At 38.0% G+C, this 19,104-nt stretch overlaps 1 protein-coding gene across 4 annotated transcripts in view; it reads left to right on the forward strand.

Moving 5' to 3' along the window:
- Positions 1-19,104, forward strand: part of GREB1L (GREB1 like retinoic acid receptor coactivator) — a 140,461-nt gene that overhangs the window by 22,830 nt on the left and 98,527 nt on the right. For 3 of the 4 annotated variants that reach the window (XM_032795792.2, XM_032795793.2, XM_075062964.1), the window contains 3 exons: positions 8,499-8,675; positions 11,471-11,647; positions 12,448-12,570. In XM_032795792.2, the coding sequence (XP_032651683.1) occupies positions 8,499-8,675; positions 11,471-11,647; positions 12,448-12,570 (477 nt within the window). The remainder of the gene's footprint in view (positions 1-8,498; positions 8,676-11,470; positions 11,648-12,447; positions 12,571-19,104) is intronic. The other variant, XM_032795794.2, reaches the window with a different exon arrangement.

Raw genomic sequence — 19,104 nt, forward strand, 5'->3', positions numbered from 1 at the left:
AAGAGTAGTTGTAGACTGAGTGATTTATTGATTCTGAGGTTAGAAGGAACCATAGTGATCTTCTAGTTTGACCTTCTGTATAACACAGGCCATAGAATCCCCAAAATAAATCCATTTAAACTAGAGCATATCTTTTTTTTTAAAAATCCAATTGAAGTAAAAATTGTCAGTGATGGAGACTCCACCAAGACCCTTGGTAAATGGTTCCAATGGTTAATTACCCTCACTGTTAAAAATTTATACTGTATTTCCAGTCTGAATTTACCCAACTTCATCTTCATTGGCTCTTGTCTGCTAGATTGAAGAGCCCATTATCAAATATTTGTTCTCCGTGTATATACTTATAAACTATGATTGAGTCACTCCTTAACTGTCTGTTAGACTCAAGTAGCCTCAAGCTATCACTATAAGGCATGTTTCAGAGTAGCAGCCGTGTTAGTCTGTATCAACAAAAAGAACAGGAGTACTTGTGGCACCCTAGAGACTAACAAATTTATTTCAGTATAAGCTTTCATGGGCTACAGCTCACTTCTTCGGATGCATAGAATGGAACACACAGACAGAAGATATTTATACATACAGAGAACATGAAAAGGTGGAAGTACCCATACCAACTGTAAGAGGCTAATTAGCCTCATGTTCTCTGTATGTATAAATATCCTCTTACTGTATGTTCCATTCTGTGCATGCGATGAAGTGGGCTGTAGCCCACGAAAGCTTATGCTTAAATAAATTTGTTAGTCTGTAAGGTGCCCCAAGTACTCCTGTTCTTTTCACTATAAGGCATGTTTTCTAATTATTCTCTTGGCTCTTCTCTGAACCCGCATCAATTGATAGATTGTGTGTAATTATATGTATTGTTGTAAGCGCATGGGTACCCAAACGTTCATTTTCTACGCCACGTCTAAACAAAGAAATTGACTCGGTGACCACCTTTCCTCCTATATGTGTTCATATAAATCACCTAACCTTCCATTTTCCATTGCATGACACCTCTGAACCAAGTCAGCAGTTGCTTACAAAGAAAAGTAATATTAGATGAAAAATTAAAAGTTGAAGTCAGTGAGACTGCTCAGTGTGCTCCAAGCTGAATGTGTACTGGATTGGTTCCTTGATGCCTAAATCTGCAATTCATGACTTTTACTGATTATACAGATACTTTGGGTGAAATATCTCAGGAGTTGTACCTTGTGTGGGGTGAAATCCTGGTCCTATTGAAGTCAATGGTAGTTGTGTCATTGATTTCAGTGAGGCCAGGATTTCACCCATGGTCATTTCATATTCCATATAACATCCTAATTTTTATTAAGAAATCACATAATTCCGCAAATTCACATGGCTGAGTTGTAAATCAGAGACACATCAACTGGTTTGTATTGCTTTTGATAATGAATAAAATGCAAGTAACATTTTTGCTGAACATTCTTCCTAACTTGGCAGTAGCAGAAAGTCCTTTACCTTTCTTGTTGGAAGACCATTGGAGGGTGACAAGTCCACATAATTATTCTGTTTGTAAAAATAAAGCTTTTTTTAGCAATAAGCATAAGTGTTTCTTTTTGGTTTTTGGCAGAAGTTTTAGCTTCAGATGGATTTTTATAGCCCAGTTATAAACTTCTGTGACAGCTTTTAGCATAATGACTTCAAATGTACAACTAGATAATATAGTAAACAGTTCTTAACCTCTTGATTGCCATGCCTTTAAAGCATGTTTGTCCTAATTTGTGGAATGGCATTATATGCAAGATGTGTGAAACACAATAATAGCACCTTCCTTTTGTTAGTAAATCCTCAATTTACCTGGGGTCTAAAGAAGGTCAAAAGTAATTTCAGAGGCAATTAAGTAAGCAGGTACTTAACACCTGATCAGTTACTGTGAAGTTACAATAGTGAGTGACAGTGAACTGCAATTCATATGTAATTCCTGGAAGCTAATTTCTTATGCAAATATATTTTTTGCAGTACAGGTAACAGGTTTGTACCCCACACTAAAGCTGTTGTTTGTTACTTTTAGGTGAAAAACAATATCAGAATAAAAGATCCTTGCTTTCAAAAGATTTTAGCACTTTTGCTTGTATTTCCACAGCTGTGCGAGCAAGAATATTCCTTATTGGGCAGACAGGCCTGTGTTAGTTTAAATTAAGAGATGATTGTAGAATGCAAACATGCTTATGTGAAGGAAAACATTTGAATTTTCTTCCAAAGAAATGCAGATCGTGTCCCTAAGAGCTATTCATTATTCTTCTTTCCCATTGCTTTTGGCACTTTGCAAATTACTAATCAGGATTTAAGTGCCTGCTGCTTTTCAAAAAAAAAAAGTTGAGGATCCCATGGTCAAATCTTTTTTTTTTTTTTTAAATTATTATTTTTGAGGGGAAAGGGACTCAAATGGCTCATTTGTATAATTTTATTTTTTAAAATTATTTTCTAAACATTGTAAGGATTATAATGGTTGATTTTGTTGGCCAAGTGACAGCTAAAAGATTTTTTATTTTTTTTGCACTGTCGATTTAATCACCGTTAACTCATGCAGTTAACTCAAAAAATTAATTGTGATTTAATCACAGTTTTAATCGCAGTGTTAAACAATAGAATACCAATTTAAATTTATTAAATATTTTTGGATGTTTTTCTACATTTTCAAATATATTGATTTCAGTTACAACACAGAATACAAAGTGTACAGTGCTCACTTCATATTATTATTATTATTATAAATATTTGCACTGTAAAATTTATAAACAAAAGAGAGAGTATTTTTCGGTTCCTCATACAATACTGTAAAGCAATCTCTTTATCGTGAATGTGAAATTTACAACTGTAGATTTTTTTGTTGTTACATAACTGCACTGAAAAACAAAACAATGTAAAACTTTAGAGCCTGCAAGTCCACTCAGTCGTACTTCTTGTTCAGCCAATCACTAAGACAAATAAGGTTTACATTTATGGGAGATAATGCTGCTGCCTTCTTATTTAGTGTCACCTGAAAGTGAGAACAAGCATTGGCCTGGCACTTTTGTAGCTGGCATTGCAAGGTATTTACACATCAGATATGCTAAACATTCGTATGCCTCTTCATGCTTTGGCCACCAACCAATTGTTTTATTTTTGAATGAGTTACTTTTTGTACATAATTCTACATTTGTAAGTTCAACATTCATGATAAAGAGATAGTATTACAGTACTTGTATGAGGTAAATTGAAAAATACTATTTATTTTGTTTTTATAGCACTAATATTTGTCATAAAAATAAAGTGAGCACTGTATGCTTTGTGGTCTGTGTTGTAATTGAAATCAACGTATTTGAAAATGTAGAAAAAAATCCTAAAATATTTAAATAAATGGTATTCTAATATTGTTTAACAGTGCGATTAATATTTTTAATCGCTTGACAGCCCTAGTTTCCCCCCCCACACACACTCTTCATGTGTACCTATACATAAGCAGATACCTGTATCCATGCAAATAAGAATAAAGGGCTAAATTTCCAAATCTAGCCTGTATTGGTGAATGCATCATTTTTATAGTACAAGTTACAGTCATTTGTGTGAAAAACTTGTACCTACTGTCACTTGACAGAATTTTCATGTATAAATCCCTATATAAATGAACGTATATATAGTGGAAATAGACTTGATATGAACCAAATCTAAAAAAAATTATGCATACAAGTTACACAAGCACAAATTAGAGGTCAGATTATGAAAATGTGTCCCTTATTGATGTTTACATGGATATAGCTGTATATATTTGATATTTAATTATCAACACAAAATCATGGAGGAAAAAAAATTAGCGCTCTGAACTTCTGGCTTGCCAGAAAAATAAAATGTTATGACTGGAATTTTTTGAGAAAACAATTAACAAAAATACTCCATGCAAATGAATCATTTTGTTGCTAAGGAAGTGATCCTTGCGTGGGTGGGAAAGAAGAATAATGGATGGCTCTTGGGGATACTGTCTATATTATTTTGGAAGAAAATTCAAGATTTTTCTTCACAGAGCAGATATGTATTCTCTGATAATCTCTTACTTTAATCTAACACAGAAGTACCTGGCCAAAATTATTAATCTACTCTTTCTGATTCGGCTATTGATATGCAAAAACAAAATCCCCTAAAGTCTTTGTAAATAAAAATATTTTCTTTATAGACATGTCTCTAACAGCTATCAATTAAAGTTTCTCACACAAATGGAAGCCAAGTATGGATCCCTTTAAAAGTTCAGCCTTAAAGAGTGTGAATTAAATGCATAAAATAAGAAAATCAGTCCTCAGTGCAACCTATTGCTGTCATTTCTTCAACCTTCTCCATGGCTCACCCTCAGCATAAAGACAAACTTTTAACATCACCTCTGTTTTTTCATGGCTTTTTAAATTTTTAAGCTAGATGGTAAACCTTGTTTAAATGTTGGTTTTATGTTCAAATATCTTTCTGGTTTTTGCATTTGTGGAGCTATTTTTTTTAGTAGCATAAGCAAAAGATAATACAGGAGAACAATTATAAAGGTATGCATGGTGACAGTATACTGTACCAGTTCCATAAGAAGTGTTTGCAGTTCACTGGGGAACTTGTGAATATCTAAGTATATAGTAATGGCAGCTTCTCATCTATTATCTTGTGTAAATATTAGAAGACTTATCTACATTGTAGTATGTACCATTATAGGCTGTGTGTGTACAGCATTTATATAATAGAATTTATTTATCCTAATTGAATAGGGAGCATGAAATTTATGCAGATAAAACAGCCTCTCAAATAAGAGGATGCTATTGTCTCTAGACTCTATAGTATCAGCCTCTCATACATAGGCTAGTTTCAATCTGTACTGCTAAGACAGTAGTTCCTAAACTTTTGAGAGTCCTGCGCCCCTTTACCCCATCAGTGCCCTCTCTGCCCGAGCAGGGCTGTGGCTTGTGAGGGTGGGGGACATGGAGAAGGGTAAGGGGGCAGAGGCTGAGGCTGCCACTGGGGGTGGGTCTGGGGCCAGGACCGGGGCAGTGACTGGACTGTGGTAGGGGCTGGCAGCCAGGCCATGGCCAGGTATGGCTCCGCTCTGGTTTTGCCCTCGGCCTCAGGCCAGGAACGGAGAGACAGTCAGTGGCTGAGGCTGGGGACGAGAGCCAGGGCTGCGGCTGGGGGCTGGACTAGAGAAGTGGAGGGGGCTGAGTGGCACTCCCTCCCTGCTACCCATGGGGATTGGCCCAGGCTCTGCCGTGCCCCACCCCCTGGGATGGTCCTCCATGCCCCTCCCCTAGGGGGCACACCCCACAGTTTGGGGACTTTGGGGCTAAGATATTCTGGTGTAACACAGATGTGCCTTGCTGCAGTGGTACATGCTCAGAAGATGACTGTTAAAATGTTATGAACTATTCCTGGTTGCTTTTTCCCCTTGGGGCTCCTTCTAGGGCTTTGAGGATCTCCTGTTCTCTCCTTCACACTGAGACCTCATCAGAACTGATGGCATGAATCTGTCCTAAACACAGCTTAAACTGTGTTCCTACCAACACCTTTTCAATGTGATTTGTTAGGCCTGTCTCAGTCAGAGTGATGTGCATGCTATGTAATTTTATCCAAACATTCCTACTGGTGCTAACCTGAGTTCAGTTGAATTAGCGTTAGAACATTAGTAGTCCTGCTTTAGGTGGGGTTTTAGCTGCTAACAAGATGTTTAGCACAGTGATGCCTACCTATTTTGGCAAGTCAGATTAAAACAGTGCCGAAAACTATTGATTGCCAAAACTCTGGGTACCCTAGATATCCTAGTGTTGCTAACAGTAACACATTGTAGCATAAAGCGCCAACAGTCAGTGTTAGTGTAGTTGGGAACTTTTTTGATAAAATTTCCTAGTTAAGACAATACTAAGGAGTAATTGTTAAAACCCTGTTTAAAACAATCACATCTGTTGTATCATAAGCCTTTTGTATAATAGCAAAATTACTCATTGCTGACCCCTGTTGTCATCAGTGGGTAATTTTGCCATTTTAGACCAAGGCATAGGCTAGTATTTTCTTTTACTGAATAGGCTGTATGCTACTGGAATACCTTCACCTGTGTGAACTTGTGCACGTATGTGAGTTAACACTGTGTGGAGGATGCCGTTTTGGCCCTACTTAAGGGTAAGGTTATGTAGATGCATGATTTTTTACAAGATAAGGATGTACGGTATTAAAGTACACATGCCTTTTAGTATTTACATCATAGATGGTAATACCTTGGATGTGGCTGTTAAAATTGAATTAATAATGGTTTATAATAGTTTGCTACAGCCAATACAGTAGAGCCTTTTGAAACTGTGCTTTGGTAAACTTCACTGTATATGCACAAATGGGCACTGGAAAAGGATTTTCAGGTTTACTTCGGTGCACACCAGGAAGGTTCTGCTACTGTGGCAGAGGAAAGACCATGCTCCCTGTCAGCCAATAGTGGAGCGTCCTATCACCTGCCTACCACATATTTGCTAATGCCCTGAAACAAAACTACTTACCACCTCCTGCTGCAGCTGACAGATGGGCGAGCTTTCCTGCATCTGTAGAAGTGAAAATTAGGTAGGGACGTACTAGCATAGAGCCAGATTAGCAAAATGGCTTATGAAGCTATTGTGTGTGCTCTACATTAGCAAGGCAACCTGTGCTGAAATTGTGTTAGCATGAGCCATTTATAAATGTGCTTTATAATGCTTCCACTAACAGTTTCATTCCCTATGAAGAGAGAGCCCAAAGGTCCCTTGTCACTATATCCCTTCCTGTGGAGGAGGAGAAGAGATGAAGATGGCTTCCTCTGGTGTCTGTCATCTCAGTCTTCAAAGCGGAACTAGAAATTAATCGGGGAGAGAGTAGGGCAAGATTTTGTTCTGTTGCAAATAGTTTGAGATCCATAATGGAGCTGCCTTGACTTATGCCAGCAGAGAAAGTGGCCAATCATTTTGATCCCTGTAAATCCAATACAGCTGCTGGTTGACTGGCCCATGGATGAGTTTTTATTTTTAAAGTTAAACGCAAACACACAAAACTCAACTTCACTATCATGTTAACTTACATTATGAACCAATGATAACACAACAAATTTTCTCTCTTTCTGATTTGTTCTTAACTCAGAAATTGCTTTTTAGTTTTTTTAAAAATTGGAAATTTCAAAAATGCCTAAACAAACAAATTGTGAATTTTGAAAAATGTCTTTAAGTCTGATATGGCTGAGTTTAGTTTTTTATGAGGGCAGGGGCAAACAAACAGCAACAGTCTTCTGAAAAACCTACTGGTGACCTGAGTGTTTCCACGCCTCTTTTTCTTCAAAGAAAACGGTATAAACTGCTGAAAAATGGATTGCATCACATAAGCCAGTGGGTCTCAAACTTTGTTTACTGGTGACCTTTTTCACATAGCAAGCCTCTGAGTGTGACCCCCACTTATAAGTTAAAAACACTTTTAAAATAGATTTAACACCATTGGAAATGCTGGAGGCAAAGCAGGATTTGGGGGGAGGTTGACTGCAATCGCTATGTAATAACCTTCCAACTCCCTGAGGGGTCCTGACCCCCGGCTTGAGAACCCCTGACATAAGCAGTAACAGTTTATAAACATATCTATCTACATCTATAGATACAGATAACAGTCAATGTAATACATAGATAGAAAATAGAAACTGGACCCCCCCCGCAAAAAAACCCCTTCTATTTGAATAATATATCACTGAATTTTTTTTTATTTGTGTCCTTGAGTATAAAGAGTTGGTGTAGGTATAATTTAGGGTCAAATTTCATAAACTACTGAAGATTTTTTAGTGTTTTTTCTTAGTAAACACTGGATATATAGCAGTCTTTTTTTGTTATTAATATGTTTAGCACCAAGACCCAAAGTTAAAGACTGTCCCCTTTATAAAGCTTACAATCTAAAGAGAGATGCAGAGAAGATAGAACTCCTGGGAATAATTTAAGAGTTTTGTTTTGTTTTGTTTTTATGAACTCATTACTTTTTTTTTTTTGTTTAGTTTCAAGTGACGTGCGGTATAGATGGAAAGGAAACACGCGATGACTTTTGCACACCGTAGGGCCTTTTCATAAGTTTGAGTGTTTTAGTGTTTCTTCTATTTAAAACTGGGCTTGAACAGTAGAAACGGTATCAGCTTCTTAGCCACTTGATTTCTGATCTCTGTAGTTTTACTTGCTTTCTCCAGTCAGAAGCCTTTTAGGTAAATAATAGCTATTTATTTTCTCTGATGCCCCCTGCCAGAGAATTTGTATCCTTATTATTGTTGTTATTATTGATCCAAATCCCACGCTGAGCTTGAGGGAAGTCTTTCCCCTGACCTCAGTGGGCTTTGGATTAGATTCTAAACAATGATACATTTACACAAAGTACATATTTTCTAAAAATAAAAAAAAATTAAATTAGATAATAATGAGAAACATCTCTCTTGGCTGCTTTGCATAGCTGAAACAAACAAAAGAGAAAGTGACCACAAATCACTCATAAAAGTTTAATCACATATCTTTCCTTTTCAGGTTTTTGTCAAGCAGGCAAGGATTTGCGGTTAGTATCGCTGTGCATGGAACAAATTGATATCCCAGCAGGCTTCCTGCTGGTTGGAGCCAAGTCTCCAAATCTTCCTGAGCATATTTTAGTCTGTGCTGTTGACAAGCGGTTTTTGCCAGATGATCATGGAAAAAATGCACTTTTAGGTAAATGGTTTTCATCATTATTCTTCGTACAACAATTGATAACTAAAGGTTGGTTTAAAGTTATACTAAGTTGACTCAAGAAATGAATTTTTCTTAGTATCATGTTGAAGAGAGTTCTGTATTTCTGAAACTAAATCTATAGTTGAACTTCTTTGAAAAGCAAGCTCAAAATAAGGCTCTGGTCCTGCAGTTAACTGCCTGGGGCTCTACATAGGTATAGGAGTCCACTCGCACAAAGCCTGTTGCAGCTCTGGGACATAAATGTGAAACATAGTCAATTTTTATCCTCCATTCAGTGAGTAAAAATTTCATTTCATGAATAAGAAATATGGATAAGCAGACACAGATTATATTTATAATAATTAAAAGATTAATTAACACAGTAATGTTTCTTGGTAATTGGAAATGCACGTCTGCATGCCTGCCTTGCCCACTTGGCTTATGACTGTTGGGTAAACAGACCAATAAAAAATGACGTAGGGTTGTTGGTTTTTTGGCACCATCAATCGCTCTCTTCCCCATTGCTCTGGTGCCTGGAATACATTGAGGTGGACTTTCCAATAGACAAGAAATTGCACTAAAGCTTTAACTGATTTATTTAGCTAAAACTCTAGTCCAGGCCATCATTATCTTACATCCTAACTATTGCAGCTTCCTTGTTTTTGTCCTTGACAAATGCCAAATTGTTCGCCTGTAATCCATTCAAAATGTTACTGCCAATATCATCATCTTGGCTCATCAGTCCAATCACATCACCCTACCTGCCCTTTCCCCCATTTCCCCCCATCCCTCCTCTGGCTCCACCTTTTCCACTTCCATGTTACAAATTACTTGTCTTTCCTTTTAAGACCCTACTGTCATAGTTTAGCCTCTTCTTGCTTATCATCTCTTATTTGGTAATGAGCCAACAACTCATCTCTGTTCTGCCAGTGAGTTACTAACGTTAAAAATTTAAAAGTATATGAGACATGGTAATAATATACACAAGAGGTTTAAAATAATTGTCTCAGGAGCTCTCTGAGGCCCTGTTATTGATTTTTTTTTTTAAATAAATCATGGAACACTGGAGAAAAAAAAAATAATATTGTGCAGTATTTAAAAAGGTAAATAGGATGATCCAGGGAACTAATAGGCAAGTTAGCTTGACTGGGCAAAATCATGGAAGGTAATCAGTAAAGAATTAAAAGATAGCAATATAATTTAATGCCAGTCATGGTTTTATGGAAAATAGGTCTTATCAAAGAAACTGTATATTGTTTTTTGATGAGATTACAAGTTTGACTGATAAACTTAACTGTTGACATGGACGTCTGTAAGGCATTTGACATAGTATCTCATGACACTGATTTTAAAAATTATCATTATGCAAAAATCAGTGTCACATCTATTAAATGGATAGATAGCTCTCAAAAAGTAATTAATGGGGAATCACCATCAAATAGAAGTGTTTCTAATGGAGTCTTACAGGCCAGGGTGCTGGAACAATTTGTATAGTGGAAGTGCTGAGAGCCATTGAACCAAATTGTAAATCCTGTATATAATGGAAAGCACTTCAAGGTAGGGGGTGCAGCCACACTCCCAGCACCCCTAGTTACAGCACCTCTGTTTACAGGGACCTGTTCTTGGCCCCATGCTCTTCAATATCTTTATCAGTGTTGATGGTAAAATCTGCAAGTGATGCAAAAATTAGTGGAATGGCAAATAATAATGATATGTCAGTTGTACAGAACAATCTTGATTGATAAACTGGGCTTATTCAAACATGTTTTAATAAAGCCAAATGCAGGGCATTATGGTTAGGAATAAATTGTTAGCCTTCCCCATCCTTTACTCAGAAGCCAATTCTACTTGTGCACAAGTCTCATTGGCCTCAGTGAAAATTACATGACCCTAATTCTGTAGTCCTACCATACAAACCCTAGTTCAAACGTGTAATTCAGCTCTCTCCACAAAATAATTTAGTTTCTCTATGATCAAATGGGCTTCTGCCCAGTTTTTGACTGTATTCCTAATCTATTAAATTTAATGAAAGCTCTGAATTTCTGTCTCAGTAGAACTAAGGATTTTGGATTAAGTGATTTCTTATTTGTGCCCTTTTAAGACCCTAATAAGGGGGGAAATCATAAGTCATGAGAAAACAACCAGGACACGTGTTACACTTTTACATTTGAGAACTTAATAATGCAAAGATATTACTTAGTGTGCACCCCTCTGCCTCACCCGCACCCACCCACATTTTGAAGGCTTCCTCTTCAGGAACACCAAAGGGGAATTTCAGAGTGCCCTGGGTGTTAAGGCTGCCTTAGGCAGCCTTAATTTTATACAGAATATTGTGGATCAGTCACAGTTTTGAGAAAGGAAGCATGCTTCTTGGAGCTGATACTCCACTATGTGCTAGGGGTAGCGGTGAAAGGTACCAACATGGAGGGGGTTGGATTACCCTGTGTAATCACTTTCTCAGTCTTCATGTACCTATCATGCTTTCTTCTGAGAATTTGCTCCCTTCTGAGGAACTGTGTGGAAGATTTGGGGATAGCTTTTGGGCCTAAATTAGTAACAGCTGGAGAGAAGGCATTTTCAAACAAAGTGCTGAGGCAGCAAAAGTCTGTTTCTGTAGTCTCTGTCTCTGTCTGTCTTCCTGTCATTCATGTGCTGTGTGTGAAGCTTACAGTAGATATCTGAATGGGTGTATCCAGTTAGTAGATTCAGGTAAGGCTAAAATGGCCTAATTCCCAGTATATGTCAAAAGGCATTTATTTTGTTTGTTTATCTTTTTCCTCTCCCCTTTCCTCCAGGGTTTTCTGGGAATTGTATAGGCTGTGGAGAAAGGGGATTTCGATACTTCACAGAATTTTCCAACCACATTAACCTGAAACTAACCACTCAGCCAAAGAAGCAGAAGCACTTAAAGTACTACCTAGTAAGAAGCTCCCAAGGTGTACTGTCAAAGGGACCCCTTATCTGCTGGAAAGGTAAAAAATCACCCATTTGCTAGAAGCATACTTACAGATTTTAGAACATTTTTATGTAGTGTTGGGTGAGCCTTAAAAGTTTTGGGTTTAAGTATTTAAAAAGCTAGGGGGCGAAATCCTTGCCACATTGAACTGAATGGCAAAACTCTCACTGCTTTCAGTGCAGCCAGGATTTCACCCAAGAGGCTAAAGATTTAGGTAAAAAGAGAGTTTCTTACCCATTTCTCTTCTATCCCCTCCCCACATCCCCAGAGGAGGCCTCAAATCCCCCCCTTCCGTGGAAATAAAGCGGTCCATCAGCCTGATAACCCCTTCCTATGTCTGAGTGTTTCCTTCCGGGGTCTGGCAAAGTGGCTCTCAGCTTATTCTCTAGGCGTAGTTCCTGGACTGCTCTGCTGATGTAATCACTTACAAATTCATGCTAGCACCCTTAGAAAAACTAATTCCACAAAGTGCACTCTAAGATAAAAGCTGGGAACACTGTTCTCCAGGGAATGGAAAGGGGGATCACATGTACTCAGGTTTGCTATCTTGTTTTGCACCCTGGGTGCACCTTGAGTGAATATCTTCAACTCTAAGTTGAGGGCCCCTTGTTATGAATGTAATGGGGGAGGTTTTTGTAACTAAATACTTAAATTAAGTTGGTTGAATCCTGGGAGATGTTTTAGCTGAACTTTGCTATTTATTGCATGTCATACTGTATGTATTTTTACATTTGTCAATGTTTAACACCATTGCAGTAAATTGTTGCACTGAAAACCAGGCCTTGTTAATATGTACTGTAGCTGCTTCACTTCCAGAATGTAGAAGCAGACAATCATCTGCTGCTAGCCATTCTGCTAAACCAAATTCTTCAGTGTCACCATCCACGACCCCAGAGAGTGGAAGAGCTAATGGATACAAATCAGGATTCACTCAGACAGGTAGGGGCTGAAAGTGCTGTATGCTGTAGAAATGACCGCTGGGAGTGGTAAAGTACCTCACATGTTTCATGGGATTGCAAAGTAGATTTTTAGCATGTATCAATAAAGATAGAAAACATATTTCAAAATTTATACTGTGAATATTAAGGACCAGATGAGACGGGGATAAGTTTAGCTCTTAATAGAAGTTTGAAAGTGTTAATTTTTTTTAATCAATTTGATTAGTTATCTTTTTTACTGAGGTCCCAGATCTTGTTGTAAAATACTTACTTATAGTGAGCGTCCTTAACAGAATGGGTACCTTGAATTGACATCTTTTTCCTCACTGGAGAAAAAGTAGCCTTCTGTTTTTAATGTTTGACTCCCACAATTGAAGTGTGGTAAAAGTAATGATAAACAGCAGTGATTTGCTAAGTGAGCTAAGACACATCATAGCCATATTGCCAAATCTTTGAAATTATTACCTCTTGGAGTTGTACATTAATTTAAGTAGAAATAAAGAGGTTTGTTAATAACCATAACAGACTCACCTAGAAGGGCTTTCCTTCTGGACTCAAAAGGTGATTTTTCTTTGCTGTGCTTTGTAGGTTGTTGCATTTTTGAAGTTGATTTATCTATTGGAGTTCATGTGCTTTTGTTTATTTGATAGATTTTGGAAACATGAGGCTTTTATTCAGATGAGCTATGATTGAATGGAGTGCACATCTCTGCTGTCTCTGAATGATGTAAAAACAACAGGATTTGTCATGTCTAAAAATCTGAGTTATCCAGGAATTTTAATTGGCCACATATATTTTAGACCATGCAAAATTAAAAAAAAACCCAAAGCCTTATTTCAATCATTCTTTTGCTTACAAGGGTTGCTGACAATAAATGAACAATAAAAATTGAACATTAGCATTGCTATTGGTGTTGCAAATATTAGTCAGTGTGTTCAGGGACACTTTGACTGAGGTGTTGGGGTTTATTCCTATTTAGGAGACTATACTTCTAATCTGGAATGAGAATGTTGTGGTGTCCTGGCCGCCAGGTCCTTGCATGAAAAATGTGCAGGCACATGAGAATCCCATTTTATTTGGCGTGACAAGTAATCTAATATTTACACAGCTTTGTCTGGGTTGCAGCTGACAAGTTAATAGATACATCTTTTATAGACTGCTTTCTCCTTATCAACTCACCATGATTTTCTTTCTACTTGTCCTTTTGTATCACTATTTGTTCTCTCAGGTCACAGTTATCAAACCCTTTTTATCTCCTACCATTGTTACCTTCCAGTGAAGATAGTGCCACATTCAAAATACAAATTCCACTTGACAAGGGGGAAAAAGCCCCACCATATTTGTTTGTAGTGTATAAGTACTGTTGCAAACCACCTGTGATGAAAGTTCAGGTTTCTCCCTGGAACTCTCCATAGCTAGTCATACACTGAGGTGAACTACCTTTGTCTGTTGCTTTCAGGTAGGTGTACTGAAACTAGGTTGCTTTCTGAAATTATGTTCATTTTATCACCATTTTTCTTTCTTAAGATATGGACTTTAGTTACAAAGCTAGACAGAGGGAAGTACTCAAGTACAAGGCCCTAGCTACTTTAGAAGTTATATAACTATTATACAAATAGCTATATACACAGGTTAAAAGAAAATTAAGGTTGCAAAGTCAAACATGTCAAAGGTAGGAAATGCCTGAGTTGAGGTTGCCTGTGCAACCTTAGTATGGTCCTGTTGTGTGCATTATGATTACAATAAGTGGAATTGTATATTTTTATATTTTTGATGACATATCAATGCTTATTTATAAGCATTTTTTCAGTTTTTATCCATTTAAATTTCAGAGCTGTGGGAAATTATGGAGAGGGTCAAGCAATAATTATTTCATGACAGGAGACCTTGAGATTCAAAAACATAAAGCTTTATAACTGTTAATAAACAATTGTCAAAATCATATGTCAAAGTGTACAAAGTAAATATCCTTAAATCAAACTCTAACAAGTTATAAGCAACATTTTTCTTTCTTTAGCTGTGTGTAAATTTTGATTATTATCCATAGAAATACCTTTTCATTGATTTGTGTGTATACGGGGAAATTGACATTTACCGCCATTTACCAATAAAAATGTAATTCTTCAAAGATTAATTATGATAAGTCTTTAAATTACATGATCACATACTGTTTTTTCCACAGGACCACTTCCTCATTGAGTATATAGGCTGGACTATGCTCAATGAGTAGCTATCCAATATTTTTTCTCCTCATTTTTCACTGTGTGGCCCCAGACCTTATTTACTGCACACTTTTCAAACTCATCTCTGAGGATATAGAATTATTCATTTCCTCATAGGAAATTATCTGTGGTGCCCATCACAAGAATATCCAAGTGCTTCACAAATATTAATTAATTTGTCTCAACAAAACCCTTCTGACATGAAGGGGTGGTATTATCCCCAATTTACAGATGGACAGCTGAGGCACAGAGAGGCTATGGTCAAATTTGAATTTGAGATGTGTAGGACCTGATTTTTTCACAGTACTTAGTATTATGTAGCACTGTATGTAGTGAAGCATTGCTTCCATTGACTTCATTTGTAGGTGTGAGTGCTCAGCACTTCTGCAGATCAAGCCCTACAGTCTGAAGTTGGGCACACAGAAAATAAGGAATGCACAATTAGCTACCTCCTGTGAGAAGTTTGGATTAAGTGACTTGCCTAACATCACAAAGGGACCCTGTTGCAGAGACATGGATAGAATCTCAGAGTCCGAATCCAGTTCTCCAGGGCAGTGTTCCATGAGACCTTCCTTTCTCTTATAGTCCTCTTCCTCGTTCATTATGCACCTTCAAACTTCTACAACAAATGAGACAGGAGTTCTATAGACAACAGCCTCACTACACAACCCTGATTCATCCCCAGAGCAGGTCCACCCTGTGCATTTAGTGAGACAAGTGTCTTGTGGGAAAATCAATATGTGATCATCTTAATCCTAGTCTTGCTCCTCATCCAGTCTGGCTCCCTCTCCATTCTCTCTTCTTGTCCCAGAGTCTTTGCCCAGCCAGTTCTAGTTCTCCCACTACACCCCAACTCCTTGCCAGCTCTGTCTCTTCTCCCCCCACCATTGGTTCCTAGTCCTTCTCCCCAGCTCCTTATCAGATCTGTTTTTCCCCCATCCTCACTACCTGGCCTGATCGGCTTTCAGTTCAGTGTTCTTGCCCAACCAGTCCCAGCCTCTCCTCCCCTGGTGCCCAATACCAATCTCCTAGTCCAGCCGGCCTCAGTCTCCCCCTCTAATTCTTAGTCTCTGTTTCTCTCCAACCCTTCCAGTCCCAGTCTCATCAGACTCCTTGTCTGTCTACTTCTCTCCCTTCCCTCCAGTCCATCTTTTGCCCTCTCTGCATTAAAAGCAGATGGCTTCCTCCTCCATGCTGCCTGGGTTGTCATGGAGCAGACAGGATAGATAAGCTCCTTGCTTTCAGCTCCAGTGCCCAGCCCAGCCCAGCCTACCCTGGCCTACTGTACTTCGTAGCAGCCGTTACAGGGAAAGTCCTAATGTCCAGGATCAGGGGCTCAGTTTTCAGTCACTCTGTGGGGATAGTGCATGGACCATCCTGTCACCATGGGTGAGCTATGAGTGGATAGGGCATGCACATTCACTCTGTGGGGATGGTACTTGCGTAGATCCAGTCAGCACTAGGAGTTGGGAGGGGATGGAGCATGCTCAGAGAGGTTAGAATTTTGGAGATTTTAGGTGCAAATATTCAAGAAGTCTCTAATAAGCTTGTGCGAACTGGAGTTTTTCATACAGGTATAACTGGGCCAAATTTGGGAGGATTTTTATAGGGATGGCAAAAGGCACATCCTTGACACAAAGGACACTCTCCTGCCAAATTTCAAGACATTTCTTCAAAGCATTGGGGTGCTAGCGCTTTTCAGAGAAAAGGTCTCCAGAATTTTTTAATATGGGAAAAATGTATTTTCCCCTGGTTTTGTTCTTGGAAATGGCTGAACTGTTTTTGCTTAAAGTTTCCAAAACCATTCAGCCAGAAGCAGACACCTAGCATGGAAAATTTCAACCCAAGCAGTGAGTTTCATAAAGTTTATAAGCAACTGACTATAGGATATTAAAATGGGAAGTGTAGGGCAACCTTAATGGGCATTGCTACCAGACCTTTATACAATACACTTTTGTGGTTTTTTGTGAGTGCATATGAAAATACACACAAATCCACAAGTGTGTGTGTGTGTGTGTGTGTGTGTGTATAGGTTATAGACTATACATATATCAATATTAATTAGAGACACAATTTCCATATGCTTCTACACTGCCCACTTGAAGGAGGCATTGGCAGATGCATTTGCTGCGGTGTATTTAATAATAGACTATCAGGTTTCACCAGAGCCTCTGACCTTGTGCTAATTGGTCAGCCATTTGGCATATTTCCTGTGAAAATGGGACAAGTCATTCTGCTGGAGTGGAGTCAGAGATCCTGTGACCATTCTCAACCTTGATTATTCCAGCTGGCAAAATAGTCTCTCTCCTCCTCCCATTGTTCCCCGAGTGGTGTATTTCAAGGTATATCAATTTGGCAGATCAGGTTGATAATGTCTTTGCCTTCTGTTTTCTTTCTGTTTGAGTATGGAGACGTGTAGGTGGAACCTAGCATAAACTGCTTACTTTTTGCAGATTAATTTATCCAGTGAAATCCAGTTAACATTCTTTCAGAAAAGTTCATCGTTATGTTGTAAGAGTTTAGAGCTGCCTGTGTCCAAAGTGTAGAATTTGATCTGAATAAAGTTGCAGGTATTAAATGTCTAATAGTTAGAGCAGGGGTCTTGAAGTCTAGAGATCTGGGTTCTGCTCCTGATTTGACTGCTGATTTGTTATATAATCTTGGGCAATTCATTTAAACTCTCTGTTCTACGGTTTCCCCATCTATAAAATGGGAATAATAATACTTCTCCACCTTTGTGAAGTGCTATAAGGGAAGTGTGTTCTAGTAGTTTGAAGATAAGACATGGAATCAGGAACCCTTGAATTCTGATCCCAGTTCTGATACAGACTCTTTCTGTTGCTGTGGGGAAGACACTTAACCTCTGTGCTTCAGCTTCCCTGTTTATAAAATGAGACAATCATGTTTACTTGCCTATCCCATTGAGCTATTGTGAAGAACAGTTAGATAATATTTGAAAAGCATTTTTAATGTGAAAAATGATATATAGGTTATGTAAGTGTTAAGCATGATGAAGAGTTGTTTTTAGTGGTAGTAGTATCATCATCCCTCAGTGTTACATCATGAGGACTTTATTTTATGCAAATAGCCTTCACAACATACGAGATCTGTAAGCATTAAAAGGAGAAAGATACTGTCTAAAATTTACCATGACTCTTATATAAATCCTGACCATGATCCAACTTTGTATGTTTGGGTAGTCAAGAGTTTTGTTAAACCTTCCACAGAATTCCTTTATTTTAGGTGCTAAAAATATAGTCCTCTTTTAACTTCCTTTAAAATTCTCACAGTGCCTAAAAGCACTGGTTGTGATGTCTTGCACTACTAATGCATTCTTGAGTACTCATTCATGCCCTTTAGGGACCATTCCAAGTGCTCCAATAATTGCTGGGATCATCTAGTTTTCCATAATTGTTCCACATTGTGACTCAGTTCTTAATACTTTGCATCTTCTCTTCTTGTTTCTTTTTTATATTTCTGTCTTCTGGTATGGCGATATCAATTAACGTGGTCTTGCTTGTCTTCTTTTCTATAGCTATGTCCAGCCTGTTTTCCTGCACTGTTCGGTTTGTGACAATTGCCAGATCCCGTAAAACCTTTTAGCTTCTTTATTCTCTAGGGCACTTTTGATTCGACGGTCATAATACCACATAGTTTGTTTAATTCCATACTTGCCACAAAGCTTCCAGTGCAGACACTTGGTGACCTCATTGTGTTGTTCATATATTCTCTCGCAGCCAGGCTCCTGCAGATGCTCAGCAAGTGCTACATCATCTTTTCCTTTTTTGAATATATTCTGCATTTCGGTGTGGAGTTCTATTGGTCAGTTTTGTTTAGAACATAATTAAGCCTTAAGGACTGCGCTCGTGTGCTCATTATGAGATTTTTTTCTCTCTCTTTTCAGGTATCCTTTAACAGACTTATGGCTTGTAGATCTTCTATTGCTAATGGATTTGCTTGTTCTCTGCCACCGTCCGTGCAATGATTGCTATGTAAATCTTTCGAGTCATTCTTTGACAATTTGCTTTCTCCTTTCTTTCTTGGATTGGGATGTACACTTAGCCACGGCTTATTATCATGACCAGATGATCTTTTACTGTTACTGACTCCTCATGTATTTTGATGTTGTCATTCATTGTCACTTTCCTCCTCCACACATAGCAACCCTTTTTCCATTATCACATCATTGAACATACATCCTGCCCATATATTGACTGATGTTCATCACTCTGCATCTGTAGGAGCTTTTTTGTTTAGATATTAAATTTTTTCTTCTCTTGATTCCATTTGATCATTCTGGCAGTGTATCATAC

Source organism: Chelonoidis abingdonii, chromosome 2, assembly GCF_003597395.2.
Source record: "Chelonoidis abingdonii isolate Lonesome George chromosome 2, CheloAbing_2.0, whole genome shotgun sequence".
Lineage (NCBI taxonomy): Eukaryota > Metazoa > Chordata > Testudines > Testudinidae > Chelonoidis > Chelonoidis abingdonii.